At 47.1% G+C, this 24,530-nt stretch overlaps 3 protein-coding genes and 1 pseudogene across 3 annotated transcripts; 3 read left to right on the top strand and 1 right to left on the bottom strand.

Moving 5' to 3' along the window:
* The first annotated feature begins 224 nt into the window (after positions 1-224).
* On the top strand, positions 225-3,801 carry LOC123112845 (triosephosphate isomerase, chloroplastic). Its single transcript, XM_044533946.1, has 9 exons — positions 225-530; positions 646-672; positions 1,343-1,412; positions 2,132-2,255; positions 2,460-2,544; positions 2,664-2,796; positions 2,874-3,047; positions 3,244-3,326; positions 3,466-3,801. The coding sequence occupies exons 1-9, from the start codon at positions 387-389 to the stop codon at positions 3,520-3,522; spliced, it is 897 nt and encodes a 298-aa protein (XP_044389881.1). The 5' UTR covers positions 225-386; the 3' UTR covers positions 3,523-3,801.
* Positions 3,802-15,024: 11,223 nt separating this feature from the next.
* Positions 15,025-18,749, top strand: LOC123114943 (putative wall-associated receptor kinase-like 16; annotated as a pseudogene).
* A 461-nt stretch (positions 18,750-19,210) lies between these two features.
* Positions 19,211-21,434, bottom strand: LOC123112843 (uncharacterized). Its single transcript, XM_044533945.1, has 2 exons — positions 21,148-21,434; positions 19,211-20,076 (listed from the first exon to the last, which is right to left on the bottom strand). Exons 1-2 carry the CDS (start codon positions 21,364-21,366, stop codon positions 19,675-19,677), a joined length of 621 nt encoding a protein of 206 aa, XP_044389880.1. The 5' UTR covers positions 21,367-21,434; the 3' UTR covers positions 19,211-19,674.
* Positions 21,435-21,623: 189 nt separating this feature from the next.
* On the top strand, positions 21,624-22,870 carry LOC123116668 (translation initiation factor eIF-2B subunit alpha-like). The gene is made up of 3 exons (XM_044537601.1): positions 21,624-21,886; positions 22,013-22,319; positions 22,416-22,870. The coding sequence occupies exons 1-3, from the start codon at positions 21,713-21,715 to the stop codon at positions 22,868-22,870; spliced, it is 936 nt and encodes a 311-aa protein (XP_044393536.1). The 5' UTR covers positions 21,624-21,712.
* The last annotated feature ends 1,660 nt before the right edge of the window (positions 22,871-24,530 follow it).

Below are 24,530 nucleotides of genomic sequence, written 5' to 3'. Positions count from 1 at the left end.
CGGACAGAGCAGCAGTTCCTTTCTATCCCTTGCGTGGGCTCCAGGGGCCAGGGCGCGCGGTGGCCTGTCGCCCTCACGATCCGGCCCGGCCCGGCCCTGGTAGGTACAGCCGTTGCGAGCGTAGGGGAATCCTCGGCCCTCGGCACCCTATCCGTGGGCCGATAAGGCTTGGGCGGAGGCGGCCGGCCATACAAAGCCACCGTGGCCGCACGGGTCGCTCTCGCTGCCCCCTTTCCCTCAGGCCTCCCGTGCGCCTACCCTCCTCCTGGTCCTGGTTGGTGTGGTGGCTGCTGCGCGCATCATCAGACGAGGAGCCTCCCTCGCCCCAGCCACCAACCACATCACAGCGCGCGACGCAGAGAGAGATTTGATTCAGAGACAAGAGAATGGCGGCGCCGTCGTCCCTCGCCTCCTCCCGCCTCGCCGCCGCCGCCCCGGCGCCGCAGCACCACCACCAGAACCACCAGCTCCGCCTCGGCTGCTCCCGCCGCCGCGCGCAGCGCCTCGTCGCCATGGCCGGATCCGGCAAGGTACCGCCGCGCGCCCAATCCCCGTCCCCTTCCTCCCGCTACCCGTGATATTTTCCCCGGTGAAGGTTATTATTGCTCGCGCCTGATTCGTCCCTCCTCTGATGTCGTTTTGCAGTTCTTCGTCGGAGGCAACTGGAAGTGCGTAAGTACCCGCCGCTCCCTTCACGCCCCACCGGCTTTGCGCGCACGGGTTTGACGCGTCAGCGCCGCGCCGATGGGGAATCTCGAGTACGGCGCTGGCGGTGGCGGTGGCGGTGGCGGTGGAGATTCCCCTTGCGTACCGCGTGACGTTTTTTAATCCTCGCGGCGGCATTGTGGTTGTCGCCTTGGGGGATTTCGTTTGTCCCTATCCGTTCATGCAGGCATCGTGCTATACACCGTACTGGGGCCATCTTCTAGGATTAGAGTTGTTTTTCGTGCCGTGCCGTAGTTTTGCAACTTCCTTCTTTCATGTCCCTTATAACCTTCATCAGATTCCAAAAGACGTCGAGATTTGAGGGGCATTTGATGCAAGACTTGAGTAACAGAGGAATGTTGCTAGTTATTATGTCACCGTGTTGTTTTTAATCATGAGATAAGAGAGGCCATGGGTTAAGGCATTCAGCAGGGGGCAGCCATCACTGTAAGGGGTTGCAGCAGCTAGGGTGTTGTTCGTTGCCATGTGAATGTATCCAGGTGGCCGCGGGTACATGATTGGGGGGAGCCTTCCTATGCTTATTATGTCTCTGATTTTGCTTCATATAATGTTTCGGTCAGGTATCTTGGAATTTTTTGGATTAATATCTGATTTCTCTTCTTCTCCATGACTCTAGAATGGAACAAAGGAATCCATTACCAAGCTTGTCTCTGATTTGAATGCTGCCACACTCGAAAGCGATGTAGGTAAGCTCATTTGCTTCTTCTACGTGTATCCTAAGCTTCCTTTCGTTATGACCTGTGCAATAGGCATGCGTGTTTAATTGGTATACATCATGTCAATGGTGCCTGTTTCCATTTAGTATGGACATTTTCCTGAATATATTGTATACCTTCTACCAGTGCTATCACCAGAAGTCTAGACCCCATATTAGCCCAACCTGTTTGCTTATCCTTTTTGAAGCTCAAAGCTGATATTTACTTTTCAGCCAGTCTTGATCCCCTTGTCCAGCAAAAAAATTAATTCCATATGGCATATATGACAGCATACACCATGTATGAGCATCAGTGTCATGGAAGCACTTCTCCTGGTTGTTAGTTGGTTACCAAGTTGGCCAAAAGGAAGGCATAGATAGCATATTAGCTTCTACTACATGCTCCACCGTAGCAATATGCATGATTGTTTATTATCATCTGGGAATTTTACACCGTGGTTCCCAAATTACCACCAAAAGGTAAATTTTCATCGTGGAAGACACAAGTAGTTTGCTTGCACCAATTTGGTTACTACATTTATTAGACTATTGTTATGAAGAATAGCGAGTTTCAGATTACTATAGCTGCTCACTTCTGATGCTAATGTGTTCCATCTTGTAAACATGATTATGTTTTATTTTAAGATATTTAGCTGCCTGTCTCAATAACTCAGCAATATGTTAATATATGGAGCTGTGGACATGGTGCAGATGTTGTCGTAGCACCGCCATTCATCTATATCGACCAGGTGAAGAGTTCACTAACTGACCGTATTGAGGTGTCTGCTCAAAACACATGGATTGGAAAAGGAGGAGCTTTCACTGGAGAGATCAGGTTGGATACTGCAAGTTAAACTTGTCGACTTTGTCTTTTCCTGGTACACAGGTCGCAAATTCTTCTGTCACACTGATGACCAAAAAAGCTTTTGCTTTATTGGAATGTACCGAGTAATGAGGGTTACAAAATGTTGTTTCTTATTTTTTTTGTTCCTTTTGGGCTTTCATTTCTGAATTTTATTTTCTCACTGGAAAACTCCAGTGCGGAGCAGTTGGTGGACATTGGCTGCCAATGGGTTATTCTTGGTCACTCTGAGCGTAGACATGTTATCGGTGAAGATGATCAGGTAGTTGCAGATGCTGCTGAATTTCTACTGATCTTTCTTGTCCATTTGAGATGTATAGTTGCTGCTGTCATGCAGTAATTTTGTTTGGGATTGCGATCTAAAAAGTTTGCCCAATGCAGTTTATTGGGAAGAAGGCTGCATATGCCTTGAGTCAAAATCTTAAGGTTATGGCATGCATAGGAGAACTGTTGGAAGAGAGGGAAGCTGGGAAAACTTTTGATGTCTGTTTTAAGCAGATGAAGGCTTTTGCAGGTGAAATTTCGTCATCTTTGGTAGTTTAGTGATTGGCCTGAACAGCATTGATTTATCTGCAAAATGTGTGCTTTCAGATAATATAACAGACTGGAAAAATGTTGTTATTGCCTACGAGCCTGTGTGGGCTATTGGAACCGGAAAGGTTGCTTCTCCAGAGCAAGCTCAAGAAGTTCATGCCGCTGTCCGTGATTGGTTAAAAACCAATGTATCAGCTGATGTTGCTTCTACCGTTAGAATTATCTACGGAGGTTTGTTTCTTTTCTTGGTCTTATTGGCACGTCCATATTAAACTGATGACTGGAAGATGAACTTATGAACCATAAATTTAGTATGACAATGTGACTCGTAAATATCCTCATAGCCTCCTAGCAAAGCTAGTACCCCAATACTTTGGGTTTGGTTAACATTACTCCTAAATCCTATGATATGACGCTTCCATTGCAGGTTCCGTAAATGCAGCAAACTGTGCTGAGCTAGCAAAGAAGGAAGATATCGATGGCTTCCTTGTTGGCGGTGCCTCTTTGAAGGTATGAGAAATTGACATGGATTTTTATTCAGACGAAAGAGATGAACTTGTAGAAGACTATGCCATGTGTTGTCACTTGTCGTGTATTTCTGCTTTTATAATCTCAAATTTCACAAGGAAAATATTTGGGTGTGTTGCAGGGTCCGGACTTTGCCACCATCTGCAACTCAGTGACGTCGAAGAAAGTTACGGCCTGATGGAGGCCACCATCTCCATGGTGGAAATAAGTGATGAGGAAGAGAGGCAGCCTGGCTACCGCGTCGAAAAAGCGTGAGATAGGTGCTCCATGTGAATCGTGTCCGAGTCGTGATCTGGTTTTGCTGATTCGTAGAACGAAGAATACAAATAATACGACGTGGCGCCATTTTGCTTCTCATGGAATTTCTGTACGAAACGGGAGTTTTCTTCTTTCTACGTGACAGGAATGGGAGTGGTCACACTCTCACCTGAATTCAAGTGTGCTCATGCTTGTGGAACTGTTGTTCTGTTGTCGGTCTCCAGGGGGGCATATACTGTGTCGTGTGCACTGAAGTCATACTACGTGTTGAGGAAGATCACCGAACGGACCACCTACTCGTCAGCATATGCCACCGGGCCCTGCCACTGTAGCTTCGACTTCACAGCTGCTTGGTTCATTCGTAGCTCTCTGTTGGTGTTAGAGCTGTGCTTTCTTGTTGTAGTGGCTGAGGTCCGATGTGGATCTTCATGTGATTCTGCACGGCCTATTCAGGGTGGGTTGGTTTGATGATCGCCTTTGGCGAAGTCAGAGTTGTTTTTCAGAGTTTGGGATGGCGATGACACCTCTAGGGGAGAAGTGATGGTGATGACGCGCCAGGTGTGGTCTTGACGAGGCCCTCTTGAGGTGAAGTTGGAGTCGTTTCTCAATAGTTTGGGATGGCAATGATGCCTCTAGGGGAGAAGTGATGGCGATGATGTCGACGTGCAGTCTTGACGAGGCCCTCTTGTGAGTGGCGCGTGTAGGTCTTTCATTGGTGTCACTCAGTAGTTTGTGATGATTTTCGCCTGGTTTTTCATTAATTAACTGGGCAGTTCTTTTCTGCTTAATTAATGAATGAGCCAAATCTTTTGCCTCCGTTTAAAAAAAAATTTAGGGCCTCTTTGATTCGCAGGATTGTCAAAATGAAGGAATAGGAAAAATGCAGGAATAGGATGACATGTCCCATAGTATCCTACGGGATCTCAAAGAATGTTTGATAGCGCAGGAAAAACAAAGGAATCCTACAAAGAGGTTTGAGTGGATGAAAATTTTCCTCCAAAATGTAGTACAAATGGATCCTATGGAAAAATTCCTAAGAATGCCAATCCTACGAATCAAACGAGCATCACAGGAAAAATTCCTAAGGATTCAAATCCTCCAAAAATCCTATGCAATTCCTTTGAATCAAAGAAGCCCTTACGTGTTGAGAAAATCAGACTACTTCCTCCGTTTTATAATATAAAAGCGTTTTTGACATTAGTGTATGTTAATCTATAGTGTATTGACAGCATACACATATGTATTTAAAATGACATAAAAGCTGCAAACCCAACAAAAAAAAGATAAGGTCTCAAATTTGTTAAAACCAAATGTACACCCAACACATCTGTGTAGTAAAGCTCGCAGCCCTTTGTAAGGTGCATATGTATGACACGAGTGACACGGTTGGGGTCTCCACTCCGAGCCTTTTCCAAAAGGAGCCACCATGTTTGAAAGCTGCGCAGGTTGTCAGCCACATAATACAGTCTCGTCTCCGGTTGGAAGGCGGCGGCATTCCCTTGAATTAGCTCCGGCACGGCGCCAACTCGATCACGAACGTCGACCGTGTTTCTCGACTCGGCCATCACCCGCAGGTACGTGCTTCCGTTCGGGATTCACTTATGTCCCCTTCCTCCCCTATACATGTTCTTCTTCTAGTACTAGTTTATTAAGAGCATCTACAACCGATCTCTCAAACCCACCTCTTAGACCTTCCATTATGTAGGCCAAAAGAGGTGCCAAATTAACTTCTGCCTCCGATAGCCGGTGCCCTCACGTTGTGAGGCCGGTGCCCCAACAAAATTTTCATGGCATCGGAGCAAGTAAGAACACGATGCCCAATTCCTCCAGCCAATAAAATACTATTAACTCTCAACTTTGAACAGCAAATGTCTTCTCTCTCTTTGCTCAATACACAGCAGCGTGGTGTACTTGTTTATCATATGGGTCCCAAAATCTTTTTCCTGCCGAAGCCCTACGTTGTGAGATCGATGCCTGAAAAGCAATTTTGGGCACCGGTGATGAGGTGGCTGCCTTTTGATGTATTTGGCACCGGCTACGCTGTGGAAGGCCTTACCGCCGGTCATTGTTCGGTCACGATTTTTTAACCCAGACGGGCGTCTTAAATAAGTGATGAGGAAGAGAGGCAGCCTGGCTACCGCGTCGAAAAAGCGTGAGATAGGTGCTCCATGTGAATCGTGTCCGAGTCGTGATCTGGTTTTGCTGATTCGTAGAACAAAGAATACAAATAATACGACGTGGCGCCATTTTGCTTCTCATGGAATTTCTGTACGAAACGGGAGTTTTCTTCTTTCTACGTGACAGGAATGGGAGTGGTCACACTCTCACCTGAATTCAAGTGTGCTCATGCTTGTGGAACTGTTGTTCTGTTGTCGGTCTCCAGGGGGGCATATACTGTGTCGTGTGCACTGAAGTCATACTACGTGTTGAGGAAGATCACCGAACGGACCACCTACTCGTCAGCATATGCCACCGGGCCCTGCCACTGTAGCTTCGACTTCACAGCTGCTTGGTTCATTCGTAGCTCTCTGTTGGTGTTAGAGCTGTGCTTTCTTGTTGTAGTGGCTGAGGTCCGATGTGGATCTTCATGTGATTCCGCACGGCCTATTCAGGGTGGGTTGGTTTGATGATCGCCTTTGGCGAAGTCAGAGTTGTTTTTCAGAGTTTGGGATGGCGATGACACCTCTAGGGGAGAAATGATGGTGATGACGCTCGAGGTGCGGTCTTGACGAGGCCCTCTTGAGGTGAAGTTGGAGTCGTTTCTCATAGTTTGGGATGGCAATGATGCCTCTAGGGGAGAAGTGATGGCGATGATGTCGACGTGCAGTCTTGACGAGGCCCTCTTGTGAGTGGCGCGTGTAGGTCTTTCATTGGTGTCACTCAGTAGTTTGTGATGATTTTCGCCTGGTTTTCATTAATTAACTGGGCAGTTCTTTTCTGCTTAATTAATGAATGAGCCAAATCTTTTGCCTCCGTTTAAAAAAAAAATTTAGGGCCTCTTTGATTCGCAGGATTGGTCAAAATGAAGGAATAGGAAAAATGCAGGAATAGGATGACATGTCCCATAGTATCCTACAGGATCTCAAAGAATGTTTGATAGCGCAGGAAAAACAAAGGAATCCTACAAAGAGGTTTCAGTGGATGCAAATTTTCCTCCAAAATGTAGTACAAATGGATCCTATGGAAAATTCCTAAGGATGCCAATCCTACGAATCAAACGAGCATCACAGGAAAAATTCCTAAGGATTCAAATCCTCCAAAAATCCTATGCAATTCCTTTGAATCAAAGAAGCCCTTACGTGTTGAGAAAATCAGACTACTCCCTCCGTTTTATAATATAAAAGCGTTTTTGACACTAGTGTATGTTAATCTATAGTGTATTGACAGCATACACATATGTATTTAAAATGACATAAAAGCTGCAAACCCAACAAAAAAAAGATAAGGTCTCAAATTTGTTAAAACCAAATGAACACCCAACACATCTGTGTAGTAAAGCTCGCAGCCCTTTGTAAGGTGCATATGTATGACACGAGTGACACGGTTGGGGTCTCCACTCCGAGCCTTTTCCAAAAGGAGCCACCATGTTTGAAAGCTGCGCAGGTTGTCAGCCACATAATACAGTCTCGTCTCCGGTTGGAAGGCGGCGGCATTCCCTTGAATTAGCTCCGGCACGGCGCCAACTCGATCACGAACGTCGACCGTGTTTCTTGACTCGGCCATCACCCGCAGGTACGTGCTTTCGTTCGGGATTCACTTATGTCCCCTTCCTCCCCTATACATGTTCTTCTTCTAGTACTAGCTTATTAAGAGCATCTACAACCGATCTCTCAAACCCACCTCTTAGACCTTCCATTATGTAGGCCAAAAGAGGTGCCAAATTAACTTCTGGCTCCGATAGCCGGTGCCCTCACGTTGTGAGGCCGGTGCCCCAACAAAATTTTCATGGCATCGGAGCAAGTAAGAACACGATGCCCAATTCCTCCAGCCAATAAAATACTATTAACTCTCAACTTTGAACAGCGAATGTCTTCTCTCTCTTTGCTCAATACACAGCAGCGTGGTGTACTTGTTTATCATATGGGTCCCAAAATCTTTTTCCTGCCGAAGCCCTACGTTGTGAGATCGATGCCTGAAAAGCAATTTTGGGCACCGGTGATGAGGTGGCTGCCTTTTGATGTATTTGGCACCGGCTACGCTGTGGAAGGCCTTACATACCGCCGGTCATTGTTCGGTCACGATTTTTTAACCCAGACAGGCGTCTTAAATAAGTGATGAGGAAGAGAGGCAGCCTGGCTACAGCGTCGAAAAAGCGTGAGATAGGTGCTCCATGTGAATCGTGTCCGAGTCGTGATCTGGTTTTGCTGATTCGTAGAACGAAGAATACAAATAATACGACGTGACGCCATTTTGCTTCTCATGGAATTTCTGTACGAAACGGGAGTTTTCTTCTTTCTACGTGACAGGAATGGGAGTGGTCACACTCTCACCTGAATTCAAGTGTGCTCATGCTTGTGGAACTGTTGTTCTGTTGTCGGTCTCCATGGGGGCATATACTGTGTCGTGTGCACTGAAGTCATACTACGTGTTGAGGAAGATCACCGAACGGACCACCTACTCGTCAGCATATGCCACCGGGCCCTGCCACTGTAGCTTCGACTTCACAGCTGCTTGGTTCATTCGTAGCTCTCTGTTGGTGTTAGAGCTGTGCTTTCTTGTTGTAGTGGCTGAGGTCCGATGTGGATCTTCATGTGATTCCGCACGGCCTATTCAGGGTGGGTTGGTTTGATGATCGCCTTTGGCGAAGTCAGAGTTGTTTTTCAGAGTTTGGGATGGCGATGACACCTCTAGGGGAGAAGTGATGGTGATGACGCTCGAGGTGCGGTCTTGACGAGGCCCTCTTGAGGTGAAGTTGGAGTCGTTTCTCATAGTTTGAGATGGCAATGATGCCTCTAGGGGAGAAGTGATGGCGATGATGTCGACGTGCAGTCTTGACGAGGCCCTCTTGTGAGTGGCGCGTGTAGGTCTTTCATTGGTGTCACTCAGTAGTTTGTGATGATTTTCGCCTGGTTTTTCATTAATTAACTGGGCAGTTCTTTTCTGCTTAATTAATGAATGAGCCAAATCTTTTGCCTCCGTTTAAAAAAAATTACGTGTTGAGAAAATCAGACTACTCCCTCCGTTTTATAATATAAAAGCGTTTTTGACACTAGTGTATGTTAATCTATAGTGTATTGACAGCATACACATATGTATTTAAAATGACATAAAAGCTGCAAACCCAACAAAAAAAGATAAGGTCTCAAATTTGTTAAAACCAAATGTACACCCAACACATCTGTGTAGTAAAGCTTGCAGCCCTTTGTAAGGTGCATATGTATGACACGAGTGACACGGTTGGGGTCTCCACTCCGAGCCTTTTCCAAAAGGAGCCACCATGTTTGAAAGCTACGCAGGTTGTCAGCCACATAATACAGTCTCGTCTCCGGTTGGAAGGCGGCGGCATTCCCTTGAATTAGCTCCGGCACGGCGCCAACTCGATCACGAACGTCGACCGTGTTTCTCGACTCGGCCATCACCCGCAGGTACGTGCTTCCGTTCGGGATTCACTTATGTCCCCTTCCTCCCCTATACATGTTCTTCTTCTAGTACTAGCTTATTAAGAGCATCTACAACCGATCTCTCAAACCCACCTCTTAGACCTTCCATTATGTAGGCCAAAAGAGGTGCCAAATTAACTTCTGGCTCCGATAGCCGGTGCCCTCATGTTGTGAGGCCGGTGCCCCAACAAAATTTTCATGGCATCGGAGCAAGTAAGAACACGATGCCCAATTCCTCCAGCCAATAAAATACTATTAACTCTCAACTTTGAACAGCAAATGTCTTCTCTCTTTGCTCAATACACAGCAGCGTGGTGTACTTGTTTATCATATGGGTCCCAAAATCTTTTTCCTGCCGAAGCCCTACGTTGTGAGATCGATGCCTGAAAAGCAATTTTGGGCACCGGTGATGAGGTGGCTGCCTTTTGATGTATTTGGCACCGGCTACGCTGTGGAAGGCCTTACATACCGCCGGTCATTGTTCGGTCACGATTTTTTAACCCAGACGGGCGTCTTAAATAAGTGATGAGGAAGAGAGGCAACCTGGCTACCACGTCGAAAAAGCGTGAGATAGGTGCTCCATGTGAATCGTGTCCGAGTCGTGATCTGGTTTTGTTGATTCGTAGAACGAAGAATACAAATAATACGACGTGGCGCCAGTTTGCTTCTCATGGAATTTCTGTACGAAACGGGAGTTTTCTTCTTTCTACGTGACAGGAATGGGAGTGGTCACACTCTCACCTGAATTCAAGTGTGCTCATGCTTGTGGAACTGTTGTTCAGTTGTCGGTCTCCAGGGGGGCATATACTGTGTCATGTGCACTGAAGTCATACTACGTGTTGAGGAAGATCACCGAACGGACCACCTACTCGTCAGCATATGCCACCAGGCCCTGCCACTGTAGCTTCGACTTCACAGCTGCTTGGTTTATTCGTAGCTCTCTGTTGGTGTTAGAGCTGTGCTTTCTTGTTGTTGTGGCTGAGGTCCGATGTGGATCTTCATGTGATTCCGCACGGCCTATTCAGGGTGGGTTGGTTTGATGATCGCCTTTGGCGAAGTCAGAGTTGTTTTTCAGAGTTTGGGATGGCGATGACACCTCTAGGGGAGAAGTGATGGTGATGACGCTCGAGGTGCGGTCTTGACGAGGCCCTCTTGAGGTGAAGTTGGAGTCGTTTCTCATAGTTTGGGATGGCAATGATGCCTCTAGGGGAGAAGTGATGGCGATGATGTCGACGTGCAGTCTTGACGAGGCCCTCTTGTGAGTGGCGCGTGTAGGTCTTTCATTGGTGTCACTCAGTAGTTTGTGATGATTTTCGCCTGGTTTTTCATTAATTAACTGGGCAGTTCTTTTCTGCTTAATTAATGAATGAGCCAAATCTTTTGCCTCCATTTAAAAAAAAATTTACGTGTTGAGAAAATCAGACTACTCCCTCCGTTTTATAATATAAAAGCGTTTTTGACACTAGTGTATGTTAATCTATAGTGTATTGACAGCATACACATATGTATTTAAAATGACATAAAAGCAGCAAACCCAACAAAAAAAAAGATAAGGTCTCAAATTTGTTAAAACCAAATGTACACCCAACACATCTGTGTAGTAAAGCTCGCAGCCCTTTGTAAGGTGCATATGTATGACACGAGTGACACGGTTGGGGTCTCCACTCCGAGCCTTTTCCAAAAGGAGCCACCATGTTTGAAAGCTGCGCAGGTTGTCAGCCACATAATACAGTCTCGTCTCCGGTTGGAAGGCGGCGGCATTCCCTTGAATTAGCTCCGGCACGGCGCCAACTCGATCACGAACGTCGACCGTGCTTCTCGACTCGGCCATCACCCGCAGGTACGTGCTTCCGTTCGGGATTCACTTATGTCCCCTTCCTCCCCTATACATGTTCTTCTTCTAGTACTAGCTTATTAAGAGCATCTACTACCGATCTCTCAAACCCACCTCTTAGACCTTCCATTATGTAGGCCAAAAGAGGTGCCAAATTAACTTCTGGCACCGATAGCCGGTGCCCTCACGTTGTGAGGCCGGTGCCCCAACAAAATTTTCATGGCATCGGAGCAAGTAAGAACACGATGCCCAATTCCTCCAGCCAATAAAATACTATTAACTCTCAACTTTGAACAGCAAATGTCTTCTCTCTCTTTGCTCAATACACAGCAGCGTGGTGTACTTGTTTATCATATGGGTCCCAAAATCTTTTTCCTGCCGAAGCCCTACGTTGTGAGATCGATGCCTGAAAAGCAATTTTGGGCACCGGTGATGAGGTGGCTGCCTTTTGATGTATTTGGCACCGGCTACGCTGTGGAAGGCCTTACATACCGCCGGTCATTGTTCGGTCACGACTTTTTAACCCAGATGGGCGTCTTAAATAAGTGATGAGGAAGAGAGGCAGCCTGGCTACCGCGTCGAAAAAGCGTGAGATAGGTGCTCCATGTGAATCGTGTCCGAGTCGTGATCTGGTTTTGCTGATTCGTAGAACGAAGAATACAAATAATACGACGTGGCGCCATTTTGCTTCTCATGGAATTTCTGTACGAAACGGGAGTTTTCTTCTTTCTACGTGACAGGAATGGGAGTAGTCACACTCTCACCTGAATTCAAGTGTGCTCATGCTTGTGGAACTGTTGTTCTGTTGTCGGTCTCCAGGGGGGCATATACTGTGTCGTGTGCACTGAAGTCATACTACGTGTTGAGGAAGATCACCGAACGGACCACCTACTCGTCAGCATATGCCACCGGGCCCTGCCACTGTAGCTTCGACTTCACAGCTGCTTGGTTCATTCGTAGCTCTCTGTTGGTGTTAGAGCTGTGCTTTCTTGTTGTAGTGGCTGAGGTCCGATGTGGATCTTCATGTGATTCCGCACGGCCTATTCAGGGTGGGTTGGTTTGATGATCGCCTTTGGCGAAGTCAGAGTTGTTTTTCAGAGTTTGGGATGGCGATGACACCTCTAGGGGAGAAGTGATGGTGATGACGCTCGAGGTGCGGTCTTGACGAGGCCCTCTTGAGGTGAAGTTGGAGTCGTTTCTCATAGTTTGGGATGGCAATGATGCCTCTAGGGGAGAAGTGATGGCGATGATGTCGACGTGCAGTCTTGACGAGGCCCTCTTGTGAGTGGCGCGTGTAGGTCTTTCATTGGTGTCACTCAGTAGTTTGTGATGATTTTCGCCTGGTTTTTCATTAATTAACTGGGCAGTTCTTTTCTGCTTAATTAATGAATGAGCCAAATCTTTTGCCTCCGTTTAAAAAAAAATTTAGGGCCTCTTTGATTCGCAGGATTGTCAAAATGAAGGAATAGGAAAAATGCAGGAATAGGATGACATGTCCCATAGTATCCTACAGGATCTCAAAGAATGTTTGATAGCGCAGGAAAAACAAAGGAATCCTACAAAGAGGTTTGAGTGGATGAAAATTTTCCTCCAAAATGTAGTACAAATGGATCCTATGGAAAAATTCCTAAGGATGCCAATCCTACGAATCAAACGAGCATCACAGGAAAAATTCCTAAGGATTCAAATCCTCCAAAAATCCTATGCAATTCCTTTGAATCAAAGAAGCCCTTACGTGTTGAGAAAATCAGACTACTTCCTCCGTTTTATAATATAAAAGCGTTTTTGACACTAGTGTATGTTAATCTATAGTGTATTGACAGCATACACATATGTATTTAAAATGACATAAAAGCTGCAAACCCAACAAAAAAAAGATAAGGTCTCAAATTTGTTAAAACCAAATGTACACCCAACACATCTGTGTAGTAAAGCTCGCAGCCCTTTGTAAGGTGCATATGTATGACATGAGTGACACGGTTGGGGTCTCCACTCCGAGCCTTTTCCAAAAGGAGCCACCATGTTTGAAAGCTGCGCAGGTTGTCAGCCACATAATACAGTCTCGTCTCCGGTTGGAAGGCGGCGGCATTCCCTTGAATTAGCTCCGGCACGGCGCCAACTCGATCACGAACGTCGACCGTGTTTCTCGACTCGGCCATCACCCGCAGGTACGTGCTTTCGTTCGGGATTCACTTATGTCCCCTTCCTCCCCTATACATGTTCTTCTTCTAGTACTAGCTTATTAAGAGCATCTACAACCGATCTCTCAAACCCACCTCTTAGACCTTCCATTATGTAGGCCAAAAGAGGTGCCAAATTAACTTCTGGCTCCGATAGCCGGTGCCCTCACGTTGTGAGGCCGGTGCCCCAACAAAATTTTCATGGCATCGGAGCAAGTAAGAACACGATGCCCAATTCCTCCAGCCAATAAAATACTATTAACTCTCAACTTTGAACAGCAAATGTCTTCTCTCTCTTTGCTCAATACACAACAGCGTGGTGTACTTGTTTATCATATGGGTCCCAAAATCTTTTTCCTGCCGAAGCCCTACGTTGTGAGATCGATGCCTGAAAAGCAATTTTGGGCACCGGTGATGAGGTGGCTGCCTTTTGATGTATTTGGCACCGGCTACGCTGTGGAAGGCCTTACATACCGCCGGTCATTGTTCGGTCATGATTTTTTAACCCAGACGGGCGTCTTAAATGGTCCTCAACGTCCGAGCTGACCGGGCCCCCCCTATCCAGCCCAAATATGAGGCGGATATAGGGCGCCCGGGAGTGCCCGGGCACGCCAGACCCCACCCCAAATTGCACCAAATCCACCAAACTCTTCGTCCTCCTCCCTCCAACCTTTCCTGCACCCGGACCCTCGCCATCCTCCACCGTTGCTCCCAATCCTCTCCTCCGGTCCCAATCCACCGCCGGAGATGTCGTCAAGCCTGACCCACACCGCCACGACGGAGATGCAGTCCGCCTCGTCCGTCGGCGGTGTCAATTCGTCGGATGCGACTTGCAAGGCGGAGAACGTCGCCCGCAAGTTGCGGCGACGCCGACAGCGAGAGAGGGAGGCGGCGGCGGCGCAGGAGGTTCAGACATGGTGGAGCAGTTGTCTCCTCCGCCGTGCCCGGATCCCCACACCCCTTCCCTCCGAGCGCCGATGCAGATTATGTGTCCGACCCCTTGGGACAGAGGATGATGCGACCGCCGGCTAGGCCATGCAGGACAGCTTTCCGCCCACGCAAAATGCCGGCGGCCGACATGTGTGACTCGCTGCAGCTCGTTCGAGCGCGAATGAGCACGGGCACCGGCACTGCCCGAGCTGCCCTCGACATGTTCGATGGAATGACCGAACAACAGTCGGTGCGTTTTCTTTGCTCCTGTCTGATCAGTTTTCAGCATAGACCACTATAGTTCATTTCGCACATGATGAATTCTTGCAAACCATAATCATGTAGGAGGCGTTCTTATCAGACATGATCAATGACAATGAAGATCCGATCGAAATGGAGTATGAATTGGAGGCCACCACCGCATTTGAGGTTGGGACAACATCCGATCTCAATTTGAGCAAAAGGAAGAAGAAGACCAAGACGCCGAAGGCAAGAGTCTGGCATTCTCAAGATTTGAGGATATCTTATTGGTCAAAGCTTGGTTGGCCACGATGATGGATCCAATACGCGGCACTGAGCAAAAGGGGAACACCTATTGGACAAAGATTTGAAAGGAGTATCACGAGCAAAAGGAGTATGTGGAGCCGAATTTGAAAGGAGTATCACGAGCAAAATGAATATGCGTCCGCTGGCGTTTGAGGGACCGGATTTGCCAAGTCCGGTAGAAGATGCTCTAAGTTCTTGGGTTTCTTGTAGTTAAAAAAAGTTTCTTGGGTTTCTCTACTTAGCATTCTATACTCCGTTCGTGATGTTTTGCCTCTCCTTTTAGCTCATCCGATACTTGTTTAATTTCACGACTCTAGTTTCAGAGCATTAATATGGCGTCAGTGCTACTGCTCAGCACCGTTACAGTCATGCTGAACCTATCATTCATATCATCAGCGCGGCTTCACCATGGGTGCAGAACACATTGCGGTGACGTGGAGGTCCCCTATCCATTTGGCATTGGTATCGGTTGTGCTATCGAACAGGGCTTCGAGATCAACTGCAGCAGGACCGCGGGTGGAATCGAGAGACCATTCATTCACCAATGGGAGATTCTAAACATCTCGGCGACCCGCAGTGTGGTCAATCCCGAGCTTTGATGACCATCCCGACATATTGCTACAACTATAGTACAAGAGAAATGGATGCCTACATTTGGGGTTTCAAATTAACATGCATGGCCCTATAGGTTTTCACACGCGCACAACGAGTTCATAAGCATTGGTTGCAACACAATTGGGTACATCTACAACACCAACGGCAGGACAAGGGATGCAACACGATGTGCATCGGTGTGTGGGAGCCCGGGAGACCTGACAAATGGCTCGTGCGTTGGTGTTGGCTGCTGCCAAAATGTCGTTCCCAAGGGCTTAATGGGCTATAACGTCTATTTCTATGATGTGGATTATGTGAATACTTCAAATAGTTGGTACTACAACCCATGCAGCTACGCCGGCTTGGTGGAAACAAAGGCGTTTTTCTTCAGCTCCGATCATGTAACTACAAGTATGATACCTACAAGGGACGGCAGCCGGTGGTGCTTGATTGGGTGATAGGGAGTGCAACATGTGAGGTCTTCCTATGCATGTCGTAGCGGAAACTCCGAGTGCGTGGATTCTTCTAATGGCGCAAGGTATCTTTGCAACTGCTCCATTACCTCTCCGGTGGATGCACAGGCAAGTTCCTCCCCTTGCTCTGCATGCATTTTAGTTCGTAAGAATTTTTGTACATCAATCTAAAATAGGGATTTCTGCAGTGACAAATGTGTATAATACTAGTATTTTCCTCATCTCAAGCATGTCAAATATCCAAATAGAGAGAGGAAAATCAGGGGTTAGACTGCGTGGACTTGTCTCTTTAATAATGGACATTGCATATCACTTTTACAAATAGTTTTGTAATAGACAATACAAATCAGCAATTTAAAGAAAAGAAAAGGAGAGCAAACAATTATACAAACAATCTATTTGTACTCATATCATGTTGAACTAATTGTTATATTAGACTTTCCTTGCATCTCGAATGCCATTTCTCTTCAATCGTTGGTTAAAGAATGGTGCGGACAAATACCTTTGTGCTTAACATTTCACTTTGACAGTTTAACTTGACGTCGTTCCAGTAGAATTGTAACTCAATTCTTAGAAAGAGAACACGTGTCATTTTATCGTAATCCACTCATACTTCAATCTACATATTTGTTTATTATATTACCTTCGAATGATTCACTTGGGATCAGATTTTTTTCCCCACTGTAGATGTCAATGAATGTGAGCAGAGTCCAAGCCCCTGCTCTGAGTCTGCAACTTGCCAAAACATAGTTGGAGGGTACTATTGTTCATGTCCTTTTGGCAGCAAATTTGCAAAGGAAACAAACTCTTGTACCAACCGTTTAATAGGTAAACCACCAGAAGTTAACACCTTTCTTTATTCATCTTATAATCAATGATGCACCATTTTCAACAGCAGCAGCAACAACAACAACAACAACAACAACAACAACAACAACAACAACAACAACAACAAAGCCTTTAGTCCCAAACAAGTTGGTGTAGGCTAAAGGTGAAACCCATAAGATCTCGCGGCCAACACTTGCCACTGTATCCGGATCAAGATGCGGCGTGCCACCGCGGGGGGGGGGGGGGGGGGGGGGGGGTGATGGCCCGGCCCTTGCCCATTTTCCACCACACCCGGTTCCGATGAGGTGCGTCGCTGAGAGGGTTACGCCCCAACGAAAATCTTTTGGGTTTCATCTCCATAAGAGTGGCTGAGTTTTTACATTGGCTCGCCAAGCCTACCACAACCCTCCTCCTTTACCCGGGCTTGGGACCGGCTATGTTGAGACAACATAGGCGGAGTTAATGATGCAACATTTTTTATTTTGAAAAATGCTTTTTGTTGTGTAGTCTGGTAAATATTTTTGTGTTTTTGTGAGAGCTGCAGAGTTGTTGTTCTCTTCACTGGCTGGTAATGTATAAGAGGCTTGTCATGGCTGAACTTTAGAATTTTTTTTAACTTAGACCAGGATCAAAGTGTTAGGCCTTTGATTCTAAAAATGAAATGATGCAATTGCAACTACCACCAGCAACCCACAAACAAAACCAAAGTAGTTACTTACAAAAAGGGAAACTTTTATGCATCTAACTATTATGTATGAACACTAATGTAGGAGTTGTTATTGGACTAAGCTCTGGTATTGGAGTTCTGCTTCTTGCGGTAATTTCAATATTGTTGGTCCAGATGTGGAAGAGAAGCATTAGAAAGAGAGTTCGGAAAGCACACTTCAGGAAAAGCAAAGGCCACCTCTTGGAGCAATTGATCTCATCCAATGAAAGTGCCACACATAGCACTAAAATATTTTCATTGGATGAGTTGGAGAAGGCAACAACCAATTTCGACTCCACGCACATTCTAGGCCGTGGAGGGAATGGCACCGTTTACAAGGGAATCTTATTAGATCAACGTGTGGTGGCCATAAAGAAGTCCAAAATGGTAGATCAAAGAGAGATTGATCAATTCGTCAACGAGCTTGCAATCGTGTCGCAAATCAATCATCAAAACGTGGTAAAACTTTTTTGGTGTTGCCTTGAGTCGGAGATGCATTTGCTCGTGTATGAGTTCATCTCCAATGGCACACTGTCTGAACATCTTCATGGTGACCAGGTGAGTGCTAGATGCTTATTAACATCGGATGATCGTATCAGAATTGCTAGCGAGGCAGCAAGTGCACTTGCTTACCTCCATTCCGCTGCTTCCATACCAATCTTTCACAGAGATGTGACATCCGCCAATATACTCTTGACTGATAACCTCACTGCAAAGGTTGCAGACTTTGGTGCTTCGAGATCCATTTCCATCGATGAAACTTGTGTGGTCACTACAGTTCAGGGTACATTTGGATACTTGGATCCTGAGTATTACCGTACAGCCAGCTAACTGAGAAGAGCGATGTTTACAGTTTCGGTGTGATGATCGTCGAGCTCCTGACCAGGGGCGAACACACGTTAAGGTGAGTGGGGGCCTGGGCCCCCACTGAAAATTTGAAATTTCAGTAAGATTTGCTTGTGTTTCTCAAAAAATATGCTTAATTTCCTTGAATTTCTAGAGAATATGCCCCCACTCCAAATACTTTCTAGGTCTACCACTGCTCCTGACAAGACAGAAGCCAATCTTCCTTGATTCCTGTGGTGGAAAGCAAAGCCTGTGCCACTACTTCGTTCGAAGTTTACAAGATAACACTATGATGGAGATCATTAACACTCAGATTGTTGAGGAAGATAACGGTAGACAGATCGACAAAATGGCCTCCCTAGTGAGAGTATGCCTGAGGCACAAAGGAGAAGAGAGGCCTACCATGAAAGAAGTGGAGCTAAGGCTGCAGCTCCTTAGAGGGAAGATGGTAGTGAAGAAAAACCATGCATTACAGATGAACAATGAAGCCGTGCCATTGCTACCTTCAAATTATTTTGGTGCTAGTCCCGGTACACGGCATGATGAGTTGTTCTCGGCTGCTAATTCGTCGTCAGCTCAGGGTGGCACCCGATGCTACACCATGGAGTGAGAGCTTGTTTCTTGGACATACCTACCTCGCTAAGTTCTGCTTCTTTCAAAGTTTTTAGTGACGATTTTCTGTACTCTTTTATCATTTGGTCTACATGCTAGAATACCAAATGGATCGATCTTTGCGCCTCTGTTCTAAGAATCAAAATAGCTTGGTCCTTTTTGTATCACAATATTATTGGTATATTCGTTGGCCCTTTGGCACATGGTTGAGATAGCTGAATAAACAGTCTTGAATCTTGAAGAGATGCATGTCATGTGATGATGACTATGTGATCTAACAACTTCATACAATGCACTTTATGACATGCGTAGGACGGTAGGAGAACTGTTGGTGAAGAGGCTTCTGATGTCTGTTTTAAGCAGACGAAGGCTTTTGCAGGTTAAATATCCCCATCTTTTAGTGGTTTAGTGCCATGCTTGAACAGCATTGATAAAACAACCAGATGGGCACTTGGATAGTGAGGTTTTCATCGACTTCAGCTGGGCGTGATTTATTTACAGCAACAAATGATCAACATATACTACATATTCACCGATACTGCTACTGCTACACAATACACCCCTTATGAATTTGATGTACAGCTTTTGCATCTTGTGTCGCCTTTGCCCAGCATCTCAAAATCAACAGAAACGGCCAAGACAGTAGCAGGAAACAATATCCAAATATTCTTAATCTTCTTGGCCTCGCGAGACTTCAGAATGCTAGCCATTCAATCTCAAGCCTCCCAGCCGCAGTCTTCTTCTATCAATTAATTGTTCACTATTTTTCTTGCCATGGAGCCAACTGTAGCAACAGAAAACCACATAACAGGAGAACACAAGCCTCGACAATGTCATATACCATTATTTCATTGATGATGAATCCAGCTCCAAATAATATGTGCGGTCTCCTAAGCGCTGACCACAGTGGTGCCCTTGATAGGTCATCGCCCTGAGTTGCTATTGCCTTCAGTTGCTAAGCTGTCTAGCAAGTCACTTCCTTTGTAGCTTGTGCCACCAAGCCCAGGATTGGATGAGCAGCGGCTGTTTGCAACAGACAAGGATGCTGATGCTGTCTTGTTACGCCCAGCATCCCAGACAGCAAAATCTGTATTTTCAAGGAGACCTTCAGAGGCAATCCTTGCATCTCGGAATGGTGCATTACATTTTTGCTTTGAAAACTTAATGCAAGCCTCCTTTGCTGATTCAAGACAAGAAGCCATTTCTCGTTCTTCGCATTCTTCTCTTTCTTGATAGTTGGTTGTTGCACCTCCAAACAAACCTTTCCACCAGGGTGGCTTGCATTTTCGTGTTGCAGTGATTGAACAGCCAGAGCGTGCACCAGCCTGCAAAATGATGAACCAATCTGCTGTTCATTCCGTTTGTAGGAAAAGATCCATTGTTCACAGTTAGGGGGATTAAGTACATCATGCAATTAGGAATGATGAACACAAGCCAAATGGGCTTAGACCAATGGAGATCTTTAGGAAGCAATGCTTCTACTTGTACACGAAATACACAACATATACATCTGTCATACTACTAACCAGCATGCACAGTAGATTTGCTCCAGCTAATTCCAATTTACTCTTGTCACATCAAGAATGAATTCTGACAGTAAGAACTCAAGGTGAAAACAGAAAGGTGCACTTCAAATGCTTAATCGCACAATACAACATATAACTATGCACCCACATGCAATTTAATCTTGGCATCTATAATAGATGCAGACTTGCAAGATCCTAATCTGATTATTAGCACTTTCTCCACAAAAAACAAAACGACAACACAAAAGAGTAATGATACAAAAGGTGCACTTGATTTGCCAGTTCAACTGTAGAACATCACCAACCAAGACAGCTAAAGCTAAGCAGCCATGAAGTGGTTTCTGCTCTCTTCGCTGTGCGCAGCTGAGAAATTTACCGACTAGCAGTACTAGAGCAAGTCAGCTCGGCCAGCTGCCAAAGTAAACATTCCTCGTCTTCCCAGACATGGAAGAACAACAAAATTGGTCAACGAGGTCCGTCTATATATGTAGAGATACATCGAAAAATCAATCTAGACTCAAGAAAATCTCGGTCGACTGAGAATTAGCATAGCAGCAACACCACAGAAGTAAAACACGCACGCGGAATATATGCCATGTTATGGAAACCCCGAATAGCAAGTAATCTTGGGTACTAGTCAGGAGCTTGTCTGCACTTTACTGTTTGATGTACGCAGCTGCTAAACTTGCTGCCTGGCATTGACTAGCGCAAGGCAGCTCGGCCAGCTGCAAGAACAAAAGACGCAAATGCTTCCAGTGCACTGCCATCTGAATCAGCGTCTACCTTACAGATCTAAACAATCGGGGTCTCGTCATGTGATGATCCAGGCATGCGAAACAGACACAGATTACCAGTTGTGCAGGGGCTTACCTCGCACTGGGAGAAGAGGCTGGCCTCGGCAGCCTCCCAGGCGGCGCGCCAGCTCGCGGCGTCGCGGAAGGCGAGGACGGGGGGGTCGATGGAGGCGGAGGAGGAGGAAGGGACTGGCGCGCGAAGCAGAGGGAGGGGCGGGTCAAAGGGCACGACGGTGGCCGCCGGGGAGTAGTCCAACGAAACCTCGCCGCCCCCGCCCGGCAGCGGAATGTCCATTGTTCGTGCTCCCTGGCGGCGGATTTGCGTGGGACAGATCGCTTATTAGGGTTCGCGACACTCTTCCCTTTGAGATGGGCCGGGCCTAAAGAACTCGAATCGTGGCCCAAACAAACAGGCCTCATATGGCCCATACATACATGTCCACCACATATACGACGTGTCCCCTCCGGAACCGGAGCAAAAGGATTCGCAACTCACGATGGAAACCACGACGCTGTAAGCCGGATCGATCGCCGTCCTCCAAACCCAATCATGGCTCCTCTCCCTGAATCCTTTAGCTGCAACAATAACCGCTGCTTCGCTGCAAGATCGTGTTACTGCTTCTACCTCCGCCGCGTCGACAATGGCCGAGACAGAGACGCCACGAATCGCCGGATGCTTGGACCGGTGGAAGAAAGACGGGGCCGACGAGGCCGTGGCGGCGGTCATGGCGCTCGCCGACGCCGTCCGGTCCAGCAAGGCCGACACCATGGCGGGGCTCCTAGCCGAGGTCAAGGCGGCCGCGGAGGAACTCAAGGTCAGCTCTAGAGCTCTTGATCTCTATGTACTGATCGAGTTTCTAATAAATTTTTGCACACGCGGACCGTATGTAGACGAGTTTTTATGCCTGATCGACGACACGTTGATGGATGAAAACTTGCAGTGTCTAGATAGCGAGCCGTACGGCGCGCTCTCGGCGGCCTGCGACATGTTCGTCCGGTACATGCGTCGCGGCGGCGCCGTCGCCGATGATCAGCCAGCCCAGTTCCCCGCCCTCAAACGCCGCCTGGTCAGCCGTGCCATCAGATTCGGGGACATCTGCCGAGGCGCGCGCGGGGCCATCGCGACGCTCTGCCAGGACTTCTTGCTGGACGGCTGCACCGTGCTGGTGCACGGCTACTCGCCGCCCGTGCTCGACGCTCTCCGGCTGGCCGGCACCAGCGGCAAGCGCCTCCTGGTCCTATGCACCGGTACGCACCTATGCATGCATTATTAACTCGCGCAATAATCAAACCTTCGTGATATTGCCAATAATGTTTGGAGCCTAATTTGATTTCGTCTTGCAGAGGGTAGGCCGGACGGCGCGGGGCTGAGGCTGGCCGGGGAGCTCGCAGCGGCCGGGGTACCGGCGACGGTCCTGCTCGACTCGGCGGTGGCCTACTCAATGGCCCAGGTCGACGTGGTGCTGGTAGGCGCTGACTTGGTCACCGAGACGGGCGGCGTGGTCGGCGCCGTTGGCACGTACCAGGTCGCCCTGGTGGCTCGCGCCATGGGCAAGCCTGTCTATGTGGCAGCAGAGAGCTACAAGTTCGCAAGGCTGTATCCGCTGGGACAGAAAGACATCGAGCAGCGCGGTGGCCGAGCCGTGGACTTCGGCGACGTGCCAGTGCCGGCCGGCGTGGACGTCGAGGCGCCGGCGAGGGACTACACCCAGTCGAAGTACCTGGAGCTTCTGATCACGGACCTCGGCGTGCTACCGCCGGCGGCCGTTGGAGACGTGCTCCTCCAGCTCTCCATGTAAATTGCCGATTGAACGCCATTTTGGTTTAGTGGAAAAAGCCCCGTGCGTGATAACGGAAGAAAGAAATATACCGATTACTCTCTCCGTTTCATATTAGTTGTCGCTTAAACGAATGTATCTAGCACTAAAATATATCTACATACATCCATTTCAACAACAACTAATATGGAACGGAGGGAGTAGAACATATTCGGCAGATATTTGTCTTTCAATCTTTTTGATTTGATTCTCGATTTTTTTATCCAGTTTTCTCTAAGAGCAGTGCTATAGGGACGACAGATATCCAAGTGAAATCTGGACGATGGATCAAATCATCGTTGGATGGCATCTTTTAGCAAATCAGCACCGTTTAAGATGGACATAGTCCACATCTCATCCATGCATTGTCGTGTGAGTACTTCGGTTTTTCTAAACCCCTCTTTTCACGCATTGTCAATATCCAACCTATCTATCCGCCATTGAAAAGTCAACAATCGGCTCTACCATGATGATTTTTTTTGGCTCTGCCGATCAAATCTGATTTGGTTGGGTGAAAGCAAAGATAGGTTAGAGAGAGGAGACAGAAAAGGACGCCCCGACCACCACAGTGTTACTAGGGTTTCCTCACCTTTGTCGGATACTCTAGCAGGGGGAGGGATGGAAACGACGGGACCTTGTTTTGCTCTAGGCTAGGTTTGTGTCTCCCCCGGCGGTGTTTGGATTGTGATGGCATCGGCTGTCGGAATTAAATCTCCATGGTCTGGCACCTTGAGTGGTGAGGTTGAGGCCTTGAGGGGGCTGTGAGGACTGAGGGTTGTCTTAGAGGATTTGGTTTACCTTGATGCTACCAACGAGGCGACGCCGACAATGTCTAGGGTTTTTGTTATCAGGCTTATACCCTGCTTCAACGATGACTGCACCACTTCAGGTTGACTTCTCGCGCTAGTCCGGCTGAACCATAGTCTCGATGACTTCCCAGCCGCAGGCAACAAATCTAGGTTTGCTTCGATAGTGGAGTGGTGCCGTCAGCGCCCCATGAGTGGAGGTGGAAGACCGTCCGATATCCTCAAAACCTACATATAATGTAATGCTAGTCTTTGAGTAATGGTCTGGTGACTTTTTCCCAAAAGAATACAATTAGTTCCACCATAAATCAAAACCTTGCGCCCCACTCAACAAGTTAACACTCAATTAGTGGCACCGGTTGGTTGGAGTTTTGACCAAATCTCCCTGCTGAACATTTCAAAAAGAGTCACCATGTTAAAAGGTTGTCCCTATATATGTTCAATTTCCACCTCGTCCCCTTGTCTGGTTACACGCTCCCTTCGCTCCGGCACCACCTCAATCACATCGGCCATTGTGCTCCCTTTGTTTCTGTTGTTAGCATTCTAGTTTGACTTGATGGTTTCGATGTTATAAGTGATTCAAATAGCACTCTAGTGTAAATAATATGTGACCAGTGACTTGGCTCTGATAAAATTGTGGAATCGAGAGTGTCCACAATCCTGCTAGTTACTAATGTTCAGAGCTAATTGTTGGAAGCGACCAGTAATAAAGCTAAGAAAATACTAGCATCTAATAAATTTCTAATGTTCAAAGTTCATTTTTCGCTACTATGTTCCAAAAGTTCTCGCAATTAGGACCACTGCAAGCCGCCTAGTAGTTGCCTCCCTGACTATGA

The sequence above is a fragment of the Triticum aestivum genome, chromosome 5B (assembly GCF_018294505.1).
Source record: "Triticum aestivum cultivar Chinese Spring chromosome 5B, IWGSC CS RefSeq v2.1, whole genome shotgun sequence".
Taxonomy (NCBI): Eukaryota; Viridiplantae; Streptophyta; class Magnoliopsida; order Poales; family Poaceae; genus Triticum; species Triticum aestivum.
This window is presented reverse-complemented; position numbering and strand designations above follow the sequence as displayed.

Bases quoted from the DNA above. Each gene is read 5' to 3' on its own strand.
- LOC123112845 (XM_044533946.1), top strand. From the start codon at position 387: ATGGCGGCGCCGTCGTCCCTCGCCTCCTCCCGCCTCGCCGCCGCCGCC. The intron at 1,413-2,131 runs GTAAGCTCATTT...GACATGGTGCAG, and splicing joins CACACTCGAAAGCGATGTAG to ATGTTGTCGTAGCACCGCCA. The intron at 2,797-2,873 runs GTGAAATTTCGT...GTGTGCTTTCAG, and splicing joins GCAGATGAAGGCTTTTGCAG to ATAATATAACAGACTGGAAA.
- LOC123116668 (XM_044537601.1), top strand. From the start codon at position 21,713: ATGGCCGAGACAGAGACGCCACGAATCGCCGGATGCTTGGACCGGTGG. The intron at 21,887-22,012 runs GTCAGCTCTAGA...GAAAACTTGCAG, and splicing joins CGGCCGCGGAGGAACTCAAG to TGTCTAGATAGCGAGCCGTA. The intron at 22,320-22,415 runs GTACGCACCTAT...TTCGTCTTGCAG, and splicing joins CCTCCTGGTCCTATGCACCG to AGGGTAGGCCGGACGGCGCG.
- LOC123112843 (XM_044533945.1), bottom strand. From the start codon at position 21,366: ATGGACATTCCGCTGCCGGGCGGGGGCGGCGAGGTTTCGTTGGACTAC. The intron at 20,077-21,147 runs GTAAGCCCCTGC...ATCATTTTGCAG, and splicing joins GCCTCTTCTCCCAGTGCGAG to GCTGGTGCACGCTCTGGCTG.